The 12,668-nt window shown below is 32.7% G+C and overlaps 2 protein-coding genes across 4 annotated transcripts; both read left to right on the top strand.

Moving 5' to 3' along the window:
• Positions 1-4,763: 4,763 nt before the first annotated feature.
• LOC111310917 (peroxidase A2-like) lies at positions 4,764-6,444 on the top strand. The gene is made up of 4 exons (XM_022910290.2): positions 4,764-5,115; positions 5,233-5,424; positions 5,542-5,707; positions 5,796-6,444. Exons 1-4 carry the CDS (start codon positions 4,840-4,842, stop codon positions 6,212-6,214), a joined length of 1,053 nt encoding a protein of 350 aa, XP_022766025.2. The 5' UTR covers positions 4,764-4,839; the 3' UTR covers positions 6,215-6,444.
• Positions 6,445-8,455: 2,011 nt separating this feature from the next.
• On the top strand, positions 8,456-10,602 carry LOC111311586 (uncharacterized). Of its 3 annotated transcripts, none has more exons than XM_022911095.2 (2): positions 8,468-8,733; positions 9,215-10,602. In XM_022911095.2, the coding sequence occupies exon 2, from the start codon at positions 9,373-9,375 to the stop codon at positions 10,405-10,407; it is 1,035 nt and encodes a 344-aa protein (XP_022766830.1). In that variant the 5' UTR covers positions 8,468-8,733; positions 9,215-9,372; the 3' UTR covers positions 10,408-10,602. The 3 variants fall into 3 exon arrangements, with proteins under 3 accessions (XP_022766828.1, XP_022766830.1, XP_022766831.1); XM_022911096.2 differs by having other exon boundaries at positions 8,468-8,715; XM_022911093.2 differs by having other exon boundaries at positions 8,456-10,602.
• Positions 10,603-12,668: the final 2,066 nt, after the last annotated feature.

The following is a 12,668-nucleotide window of genomic DNA, read 5'->3' on the forward strand; positions in this document are numbered from 1 at the left end:
TTCTTTTTCTTTGATATTGTCATGAACCCATTTCACCTCTTACTCTCTCAGTTTCAAATTAGTCTTTTATCCTTTCTAGCAATTAGCGAACATATTCATTTTCCATAGCCAAGCTGTTCCTTTTGGTAAGGAATAGATGAAGCTGGAAGGAGATAGGTAGCCGCACTTACCTCATTTGTATTCACATCCAAACAAACTGGACCAAGGAAAAGAAAAGGAAGACATAGTTGCACCAATGGTAAAGATGAATAATGGGCTGCACATTATGTAAAAAGAAAAACCCAAAAAAAAAAAAAAAAGAAAGAAAGAAATAGAGGGGGACCATCTTCACGTGCTAATGTGCACCGCCTGAGCATGGAGCCAAATTTCGAATTAAATGAAGAAAGGGAAGCCCAAAAGAACATATATATATATATATATATATACAAGTCTCTCCGGCTTATTGTCGCTAGGGTAAATGAAAACAGCTACAGATCATTAGTTATTACTATCTACTTCAGTTTCTTTTCTTTTTTCTTTTTTCTTTTTTTTTACTTATACTTATTAATTCCAAGTCTTTGAAAACAAATCCCAATCAAAACTTGGTCTGCTGAATTATTGCTATATGCTAACATGCACCTTTTACACGCCATTGGAGAGTTCAGTTCTTAGCCTCATATAACTCATAATTAAAGAAACTTTCCTGTCGTTTTCTTTTCTTTTCTTTTGTCTTTTTTTATTCTCTTATTGTTTCGCTGAGCCAGCCTTAAAAAATTGAAGAGAGAAGACTACTAAACTTAAAACCAATATTCCATAGCCATTAATAAAAAGATCAAACCAGCTATCTGAAGATATCTATATGTATAGCAGTGATTTTAGGCACAAATGAGTAAAAGTACAGAGTTTTCAGTCCCTGGAAGGAATTTTTTTTTACCTTTTGTTATTTTTTGTTTATGTGGTTTTAATTTATCCGTTGCACCGTGCTTTTGGTGATGAAGAAACGTAGAAGCGATGGGGTCTGGGAGTTGGAAAAGGTCAAGCACGTGTGGCTGAGATTGCAGTCGTCCAAGGCCAAGGGGATTATAACTGGCTACCGACGCTGCCAGTGGCCAAATGGGATTGGTTTGTTTTGTAGTAAAAAAAGAGAGAGAAAAACTCCATCTTTAGATCTTTGCAGCTAAAGCTAACAATGCGCTCTCATGGGGCTGCCGTCGCCGGCCTCACTTTATGGGGTCGTCTCATTATTGGTTAATTTAATTTAATTTAATCCAAATAAATTTATCTCATTATGCTGACATTAAGTAAAAAAATAATAAAACATAAATCCAACAACTATCATAGAATAATTCATAAATTATAATATCGTTTGACATAATTTTTTCTACCATTTAATAATCCTAAATATGTTTGATTCAACATCTAAAGTTAAAAAAAAAAATTTTCACTTACATCAACTCATATCACTATTAAATATTTTAATTTACCAACCATTTATCAATATATTAATTTAATTTAAAAATTATTATTAACCTTTATAAAATACCAAATATCAAATTTTAAAATAAATATAAATTTCAATAGCCATCAAACATCAATTTATCATAAAAATCACCATAAAGTTATAACAACAAAATCTGAATAAAGCAGTAATATAATAATTTTTAATACAACAATCATTTTCAATCTTTAAGAAAAATTACCAAATGTAAAATTACTTCGGTCCCTAAACCCCCTTTTTTTTTATATGAAACAAATTACATTCCATGAGATGATATTAATGGACCGGTGGGTGATATTGAATTGAATTCATGAATTCTAGGCTTCGTTTGGCCCATTGGCATTTTCCTATGCATGGTAAGAGGGCATCTCACAATAACGTCTTGGCCCTTGCCAAGAACTTGCAGTCATCATAAATTGGTTTCTTGGGCAAACCTAGTTATATCATTTCGCTAATTCTAATTAAGAAATATCAATATGCAATCTGATAAGTGGTTTTGAACTTCATAATAACCTTTTAAAAGGGGCTATGAAAATTTTAAATCATCTCTCCAAGTGGTTTCATGTAGCTGCAAAAATAAGTTAAAGGTTACTAATTTCTATATCCTATTATCAATATGATGATGATTGCATCAATAAATAGCTTTCTAGTTTCAACCTGGTCATTAAACCTTTAAATTAAAAGAGGCTAGTGGTAAAAAAAATTCTTTTTTTGCTGAATCTTATTCAATATAATTTCTCATGAATCCGTTAAATATGATATTATATCAGCTTGAGAAGAAAATATATCGAGTAAAATCTAAGAATTCCTTGTTCCTAAAAAAAAAAAAACTCGTGAATAAAATAATTATCGTGTAGTGGCTTGTCTAATTACAAAAATCAATTGATAGCTTATTTTAATTGATAATGATTTAAGCACTGTATATCACTATGTTTTTGTAACATGAGTAATGCTATTTTGTCTTACAGTTGGTGAAGAAAAGGTGAAAGAGATAAAGATGCAGAGTCTTGAATCTTGATGGAGTGTAACCCAAGGCCTGCATGCTAATCAAACAAATAGTTCTAAAGGTTGAACCCTTTGAAAAATTTATACTACTTGTCTTTTAATTTCAACACTTACTGATTTACACTATATATGTCTTTCTCTTTCTTAAATATTTTTGTTTATTTTAGTATTAATTTATGTTTATATATCTATACATATATGAATATGCATTTGTTTATTCAGCGATGCCTTTATAAAAATTCTGAATGATTGCTATGAAATTGATGGCAATTAAGTTTTGATGTGTGTATATATATAAATATATATATCATCAAAATATATGTAAAGTTCAGATGTATCTGTCAACAGCTCAATATCAATATTTTAAAAGATTTTGAAATAATGATATGAATTATCAAAAAAGAGAGGAGGACCATCTATACCAAATAGGAGGAAGCTTCGATTTTCAATTAAAAACATACCCTTTACCAATGAGAGCTAATATGATAGTGAAATCAATTCCAAAACTAATTAAAGATTTTGAGTTTGAACCCTAATCGTAGTTTAAAAGATAATATATATATTGTATTGTCAGTTCATTTACTGAAATCTGCGGGTCTTTGAATTTTAACAATTCTCTTATTGAAATAACCTATTTAGCAAATTCACACACCAAAAAAACTGCAATTGTTAACACCATTAATTTACTAGTTGTAAACTTGTAATCTGCCTTAATATATTCATGGCTAGCTGGATATATTCATGGCTAGCTGGATATACTAATCAGAGACGTGTATCTTCTTTGATTAATCAAGATTTGGTGCTAGATGCCTCAACATTTGTTATATTTTATGCATGCCTTGCCTGCCATGAGATTTATCTAATCTCATGTTGTTCAAAAATTAGTATATTCTCACAAGTTTGATGTGTTAGAAACCAGCTGATTGGCCGAAATGTTGTCAAGCAAGCCCTTCTATTTAAAGTTTGTTTTAAAGTTCCAACAGCTCTTACCAAACATACCTTGTCCTTTCCAAGTGAATGCCTGAAATGCTGACTACAATTTTTAGAGACATGGTACGAACCATTTTTTGGGAATTGTTATTACAACAATCATATCACATGCTCAAAATAAACTATATATTTCGGATTGCTGTGGAAAGCTTCCCATATAGGTTGGAACTGGGACCGATCACTCTCACAGCAGGTAGCCTAAGTATAATTAATATGATAACAAGAAGCAGCCCATTAAAACTTGAATACCAATATGGCAATATGGAGAAGAAAACTGCAAGAAACTGGAAAATGCATGAGAACATTTTCAGGGAGAATGATGGTTTCTGTTGATGATTTGAAATATTTCATCAATTCTCTCGTCATCATATACCGTTTTATGGATTGATTGATTAATACTAATATGGCTATTTCACACTTTCAAGGAATTATATATTCACGTGGCTGAAAATTACACTTATGTGATGAGTTCTTATTTATGAGGTTGGCAATTTGGCATCTCACTTTGTTCTAGAATAATTCAGAGGATAAACATTATGAAGAGCTAGCAGAAGACTCTCCAGTCTCCACTTCCCTTGGATTGCAGAAAAATAAGGGAAAGTTACAAAGAAATTTCATTGCGTCCAAGGAATCAGATGTCATGTCAACTACTTGGTCGATCTATTGATTTCACAAGGTTGACAGTACTGGCCAAGAACACTTGTTTTACATCTTAGATCACTGAGGACGCTATGAACTTTTGTTAGGCTGAAAAGCAAGTTATTTACGTTGTACCATTGTTGTTGCTCGTTGAAGTCAAGGATCTGGGTTTCTTAGCCATTCAGGTGAAAAAAAAAGTTCAATTTATGTGAAAATTTGTCAAATCCAGGATTAGATTAGTGGATTCAATTAAGCAAAAGGTTAATATACCTAGTTCTCAAACTATCTCCGATATACGTAGATTGAATAATTATTAGAGAAACCCTTTAATTAATTTTGATTGTATGTAGTACCAACAATCATTGACTTCTAGAAGTTTGTTTAACATTTCACGGCAATTTTTAACTTCGCTTCAGACTTAATCAAAGAAAATTCAGTTAAATACATCCAAAAGATGCCTATTTTCTACTAAGGTTGTCGGTGGGCATTTGATAGGATTTGAATCCATTAATTTTTAAAACTCTAATCTTTTTATTTTGTGTGCACTGTGCATTCACGAGAAAGTGAGAGGGAAAAAATGAAACGGACCCATATGGGGAAAAAAAAAAGAAAAGAAACCGATGAACAAACCAAATTTTAAGTTGCTGAGAAATATAAATCCTTATACATTAAGATATACAAATGAAGTAGAGGTTGACGGGTGAAGGTTTTCTATATATAATGGCTAGATGGAAGCCATGCATTCGCACACTAAGAAACCAGTTTCAGGGAGGAAACTCACAATGTTCTCTTCAAATATTGCCTATTCTTCCCTCTTCTTGTCAACCATTTCTCTGACATTATTGATTTATCAATCAAGAGCTCAATTGAATTCTACATTTTATGATACCACATGCCCCAATGCGTCGAGCATCGTTCGCGGTGTTATCCAGCAGGCTTTGCAATCAGATGTTCGGAATGGTGCCAGCCTTCTTCGTCTGCATTTTCATGATTGCTTTGTCAATGTAAATTCAAGCTCCAAAGACTCTGCATATCAATTGTCCAATCTGAAAGTGTATTGTTGTCTGATTCCCTTTTTGGATTTACTTGATATGAAGTTTATGGTGATTTAATTATCGCAGGGATGTGATGGTTCAATCTTGTTAGACAACAGCGCCAATATAAAGAGCGAGAAAGATGCTGGTCCAAATACTAACTCCACTCGAGGCTTCAACGTTGTTGATAACATCAAAACTGCTCTTGAAAACTCTTGTCCTGGCATCGTCTCTTGTGCTGACATTCTAGCCCTTGCTGCTGAAGCTTCTGTTTCTTTGGTAAGCCCATAAAGAGTGCCAAAATTTATCAAACATCAATTAAGGTAGTATTAAATGAATATCGAGCCATGAAATAGGTAAGCTATCTAGCTCACAAATTATCCCTTATGCTTGAAGCAAGGAGGTCCTTCATGGAAAGTACTACTAGGAAGAAGAGACAGTTTGACAGCAAACCAAGCCGGAGCTAATTCCTCCATTCCCTCACCATTCGAAAGCTTAAGCAACATCACTTCCAAGTTCAATGCAGTCGGGCTAAATACTAATGATCTCGTCGCATTATCTGGTAATTACTGTATTCATATTTGCATTAAATTCTCGAGTAACTGAAACGTGATCTTGATTGTTATATTTTTCCATCTGTAATTATGTAGGTGCACATACTTTTGGACGTGCACAGTGCAGAATTATCAGCAGCAGGCTGTACAATTTCAGCGGAACAGGCAACCCTGACCCAACACTCAATTCATCATACTTGACTACCCTCCAACAAACCTGTCCTCAATCCGGAAGCGGATTCAATGTTGCAAATCTTGATCCTACGACTCCTAACACTTTTGACAATAACTATTTTTCCAACCTTCAAAACAATCAGGGCCTTCTCCCGTCAGACCAAGAGTTGTTTTCAACAACTGGGGCTCCCACTATCTCCATTGTCAACACCTTCAGCAGTAACCAAACTGCCTTCTTTCAAAGCTTTGTTCAGTCAATGATAAATATGGGGAATATCAGCCCATTAACAGGAAGCAACGGAGAGATCAGATCAGATTGTAAGAAGGTTAATGGAAGTTAATTAACCTCTGTAATCTGTAAAGATACAGGATTAATAGGAGTTGCTAGCTTGTTACAAAATCAAAATCAAGCTATGCATGCATAGATAGGTTGTTGGACTTCTTAATTTAAGTAATCGGGACTTAAATGCTTGAGAATAATAATAAAAAAAATGGATTTTATAAAGAATCAAAACTGAAATATTCTCAAAAATAACGGGAGCATATCATGTTTGTATTCAGTGAAGTTTGATCTGGAAGCAGAATATCCATCACCAGTTGTTCCTGTAAAAGATAAATTTGTGAAAGAATTTTATTGAAATTTATTGTAACAATGACCAGGCATCTGTCACAACTTGGTTCTATCCTTCTATGTACCGGCTGCACCACTCGCTGAGAAACAGGGAAATTATCTAGATCCAATATCAAATTATCAATTAATCTCATCAAAAACTTGTCTAATTTTTCATCAAAATGCGGCCAAGACATCATCTATTCTGTAGCCGCTCGTTCAAATCAGATCAATCCTGTAATAAAAATTAAAAATAAAAGATGAAAGATGAATTGACTCAGCGTGAGAAAATTGAAACATGTAATAAAAACATTGCAATATATAGAAAATTTATCTTTGACTCATACCCGTTCGTGTTCAAGCTGAAGTCAGACATCCATTGACACTGTGTGTTCGTGACAAAGAAATCTTGAAACCTTGAAATTTCAAGTTTTAAGTAGTTCAAGTTTCATTATATGTGTTGATTTCATTTTATTTTAGATATATTTATTTGATTTTATTCTTGATTTCATATGTGTTGGTTCAACCTTATATTAAATTTATCTAATCACATGATGATTCATATATTGATTTGTTTGTTTAATTTAATTTATTCATTTTTTATATCAATTTGAGAATATATATATATATATATATAAATATTTGAATTTAAATTTTAAACTTATTGAATATCGCTTTTGAAAATGACTGTATAAATCAATTAAATTAAATCTCAAATTTTAATTTTTTGTATAAAATATAATATTATATCATAATTGTAATTTTTCTTATACCAATATTTTCACTTTTGAAGAATTTTTTTTTTATATTTTTCATCATTCATAATATGCATCTACATGTAATTTTGCAATAATGCAACTTGGCAATCATAAGTTAGGAGTTCTAAAACATTTATTTGGCACATAGTCTGAGTAGAAAGGGGGTATTGGAATTTGAACTTTGAATCTCAATCTTTCTAAAGTGAATAACAATAGCTAAATCAAAATTGAGAGCATATGTACAAATAATAATTTCAAGTCAAATTAATAGAATAATTATTTCTTACAAATATGGTCAACCAGTCAGTTAAGAAATAATAGATTTTTGACATGTACCAATAATGAATCTACAACCCCCAAATTAGAGTCTTAACTATAGGATTCATTCAAATTATAAATAATTATAAATTCTTAAGTAATTTTCAATAAAAATGAGTTCCGTCCCTCACATTTATATTTTTTTTTTAATTTAAAATTTATTTCGATTAATTCATACAATTATTTTTAAAAGATGATATATAATAATTTTAAATTTTAAATTTTAATACTTATAATATGTTTTTTTTATATTATTATATAATCTCAATTTTTAAAAAAATACAATCATTTTTATTACGATTAACAGCTAATCTAACATGTGAAAAAAGCATGATTTGTTTACATCATGAAATCAAATTACAAAATACAGACTAACTTTTTTCCAATTTTATTGGAGATGTTACAAAAATTGAAGAGCTATTTTTTTAAAACAATTAATACTTTTTACTTCTCAATTTTTTTCTTTGTCATGTTAAAAAGCATTGATTTTTTTTTATTTTAAATGTAAAATACATTAAAATTAGAGTACTTTTATATTAATAATAATTATTTAAAAGTCAAACATGACTAAAAAAAATATTTTTGTTGTGTTAAAGTGATTAAAATTATGAATGCAATTATTTTATCATTACAACATTGAAATCCTACAAATTAAAGATTAATGTTAGTAAAACATTTTTATAAATGCACAAATGAGATAAATAAATCTTAGTCCAGGCACTGCTGGAATGTCAGTTGGAAATCTACCTACAAAATATCACAGATTATGATCTCCCATTATCCCTCCTAGATTTTGCCATGTCATCATCCAATATCCACTCTATTCATCGTAACCGTTGATTAAACCCAATCATAGATTATAAAAAAGGGACAGATCCACAAAATCCCCCCACTCTCTTCTCTCCCTTTCTCTCTCCTTCCTTGGAGGCTTGGTACCTCACTTATTTTTTTTTTCTATTTCTTTTTTATTTTTTTAATTCCCCATTTTCTCTCTAAACAAGATGGGAGGTCGCTGACCCAAGAAACTATCAATTTATGGAGAGTCAAGTTGAACACAACTCAACTCAAAAACAGCTTCTACCATCCAACTCTGTGGCTCGGAGCACTTAAAAAAGCTCCGAGTTTGATGGTCTTGTTCATCAGCTGTTAAAGCCAGGTCTTTTTTTTTTCTTCTGTAAGTCTCATTTTTACTATTATTTTTCTGTATTTATTATTGTTGTTTTTGAAGTGACCGTCTTGATGACCTAAAACTAGAGTTCCTTTAACTTGAGAGGTTGTAAATTTGGGTTTTAGATCTGGGTTTCTTGATATCTGTGATGAAATTAGGGTTTTACCTTTTGGTTTTGATGAATTTCTGATAAAGGAATAGTTTTTGGATTTGGGTTTTATTGGTTTTTAGGGTAAAAGTTAGGATTTTTATGATATGGGTATGTTTGGTTTTTTGATTCTGTGATATTAGTTTCTTTAATTTTAGGGTAAATTTGAGGTTTTTATATCTGGGTACCTTAAACTTGTGAAGATTATAAGGAGGGTTTTATCTGCGGTCGAAAAGAAGGGTTTTCTTTTTGTTTTTTTTTTGGGAGCATTTGTCATGGGTGATGAAACATCTGATACAATGAACCTTGATTTGAATCTGGATCCTGCTCCCGAGACAGGGCCAGTATTAGGGTCGAATGAAGGTGTGAATTGGGATGATTTGGTTGAGGGCCCATTTGATAGGATTAGAGAAGTTATTAGGCGAAGGCGGTGGAGATTGCCGCAGGTTCAAGTTCCTGCTGCAACTCAGAACTCCTTTGCGGAGTTGGATCAATTTATGGGTAATTCAGGCAATGTGAGTACATTGCATGCAGGTGAGGGCAGCGTTGCTGCCGAGGAAAGAACGAGTGACATACCGAAAGCATGTGAAAATACCAATGGATTTTTGGAAGAAGAGGTTTCAGAAAAAAAGGATGATGTTGAGAAGGGTGTTAGCAATGATGGGAGCTTTTTCGGTTGTAACATATGCCTGGATTTGGCTCGGGAACCTGTTGTAACTTGTTGCGGTCATTTATTTTGCTGGTCTTGCCTCTACCGATGGTTACATGTTTATTCAGATGCTAAGGAATGTCCTGTCTGCAAAGGAGAGGTGACTGTTAAAACTCTGACCCCAATTTATGGTCGGGGGAACATTACCCATGAGCCAGAAGAGGACTCTGATCTTAAGATCCCTCCTCGGCCCGCTGGTCGGCGGGTGGACAGTTGGAGGCAAACTATTCAAAGGACTGCTTTTAATCTCCCAGTGGAGGAGATGATTCGCCGCCTTGGAAGCAGATTGGATTTGGCCCGTGACCTGACTCCACCACGGGAGACCAATGGTACCAGGGAAACAATGGAAAGATCTAATTCTGTTCTTAACAGGATTTTGGCATCTCAAGGACTGCGTGGAGAGCAAAATTCAGTTGTGTCCCTTGATGATGTTGACTTGATGCCTAGCAGCACAACGGGTACTGGTTTTATGTCCTCCCGCATTCATTCATTGTTCGTTCAAAGATATCCACATTTGCGAAGAGGTGCAAGACTTACTTCTCTGTCATCTGCATTGAGTTCAGCAGAAAGGATAGTTGAGACATATTTTCGAAGCAACCAGGTGGGAAGAAATCAGGAGCAGCCACCATCGGTTGATGATAGAGATTCTTTCTCAAGCATTGCTGCCGTAATAAACTCAGAGAGTCAAATGGACACTGCTGTCGAAATAGACTCTGGGGTATCACTTTCAGCTTCATCTTCTAGGAGAAGAAATGATGCTTCAAGGATTACAGATGTTGACAGTGGCGACTCTCGCGCACACAGAAGGAGAAGACTGAACTAGGAGCTAGAAGATATTTAGCATAGCTTACGTCCTGGAACTGCTCCAAAATAGTTTTAACTGCATTCCATCTATATTGCTTTTACTTTACAAAGAATTCAGCTTCAACATTTATGATTTTGACAAGGGTGATCATAAGGGTTTGAATATGTTATGCTCACATTATGTGAATTGAGAAATGGTATCATCCTTTCCTAAGTGTCCATCCTTCATGTTTTATGGCAAAACAATTTGTATGGACTATGGAGCTGGTAGACCCATCTTTACTCTTGCTGTTCATAGCCATGCAAATTGCAAGCTTCATATATCCGATTTTCCTTTCAGATGTCTTCCTTTTTTTTTTCCCTTTTAATCATCCATTCCTCCCACCTCCTAAACCAGGAAAAACTTCCATAAATACCAATTTCTTTTTCAAAATACTCTTTTAGATGAAATTAGCGCCTAACTTAAACAATTCATGCTATCACTTCAAAAAATCGGCATTCAATAAGCTTAAAATTTAAATCTCAATACTTTAAATCTTTTTTTTTATCCCAGATTGCGGTGCCCTTTTATACAAAAAAGATACTTTTTAGATTATTCTTGAGGTGCTTTTAAATCATTCTTTTCATCTTCTTGCTATTGGTACAGAAGGCAATGGAGATACTGGGGCTTTCAAGTGCTTGAGTCGAATGGACTTTAGGCCTTTTTTATATGTCCAGCTTGTCAAAAATGGATGGAACGAGTTCGACATCTCAATCTTGCAGCCCATTCTAGCCCTTATCCCATATGCCAAAGTCTGGGGCTGGGACAACAATAGAATTTGGGCCCCAAAACTATCATGCCTCCTTCTGGTTTCGATAGCTAACTTCACATTTTTACATCGTTTCCTCCGCAACTTTACGAATAAAATAAAATAAAAACAAATCACTCGAGGCCTTACCTTCGTAATAACCATAACACTTCTTCAAATAGGAAATTTTAAGTTTGGAACTCCGTGCAAGTGATAGAACAAAAGTATAAAAGATTAGTAGCACCAAGTTTTATAATTTTTCCAAAGCTGTTTGAACAGGGAAGGCCTGAAGGAGAAACAACTCTCTGTTAGTTTGTTTCAATTAAAAATTGCATTAAATCTTAATTAACAATCTCACCATCTGAATTTATTTCAAGATATCAATACAAAAAAAGTGGTAAATGTAGATCTAATTTTGGTAAAATTAACTGCTATATTACTTTCATAGCCATGATTCTATCTTTTATAAAAAAATTAATGGAAATTATCTTGATTAAAAGAGAAAATTGGTAAGACTATAAAAATTATATTACTCCAAGCTCTAAAAAATTTTAAAAATATATAAGGAAAAAGAGAAGAAACAAGGATTATTACGTGAGGTCACCCAAAGGCAAAACAGGCCGGTGGCACAATTCTAAATGGGGATAACATGTTTTTTGGTCTGAAATATTCAAGGAAGATTATGGGCATGGGTGGCTGAAAATGCTGGTAAAGATGAAGATGATAATAATAGTGGACAAAAGTATTAAAAGCTGGAAAAAATTATAAAAAAAAAAAAAAAGAATGGGGATATGAAATTAATGATTGCTGGATACAAAGAGAATGATTGAGCACACGAGAGAGTATGTTTGAAGGCATACATAGTTCAGTGGTCAACATTTCTCATCATCACTTTTAAACCAATTAACTCACATAAATAGTTGTAATTTGTTTTGTTATTATCATGATTTTGTTTTGTTATCTTTCTGGATTCTTGCTTTTAATTGTGATGATAATGTCAACATTTCATTGTTCATTTAGATTGGTTTATCTTAGTAAAATCATAGGATTCTCATAAATTGGAATATATTCTTGGGATTTTCATGATGCCTAGATGATGCATGCCCAAATAATTGTAATAATAATAGCAGAAAGGAAAAGATAATGTTTAGGGTAAGAGTAGTGAAATTAAACCTGCATCATCCAACTTCTTGTACATTAACTTGTTTATATATATAAGTCGTCAAAGATGAGCTTGATGGAGCTTAAGAATACATGGCTTTATCCAAAATATATATTAATGTTTCGTGTCACAATAATTTTTATGATTAACAACAAAATCAGCTCTTCATAAGATGTTTAATCTATTTGATAAAGAAATGATTTTTTTTTTTATCACTCAAAATTCGATATTTGTGGGAAACATTTATAAAATAAAATTTTAAAAATTTATGTCTTTACGAGGGAGTTTAACATAAAAATTACGCGAAAAAAGAAAATTTTAAATAAACCA

This window comes from Durio zibethinus, chromosome 1 (genome assembly GCF_047325235.1).
Source record: "Durio zibethinus cultivar Kanyao isolate XHJ-2024 chromosome 1, ASM4732523v1, whole genome shotgun sequence".
Classification (NCBI taxonomy): Eukaryota; Viridiplantae; Streptophyta; class Magnoliopsida; order Malvales; family Malvaceae; genus Durio; species Durio zibethinus.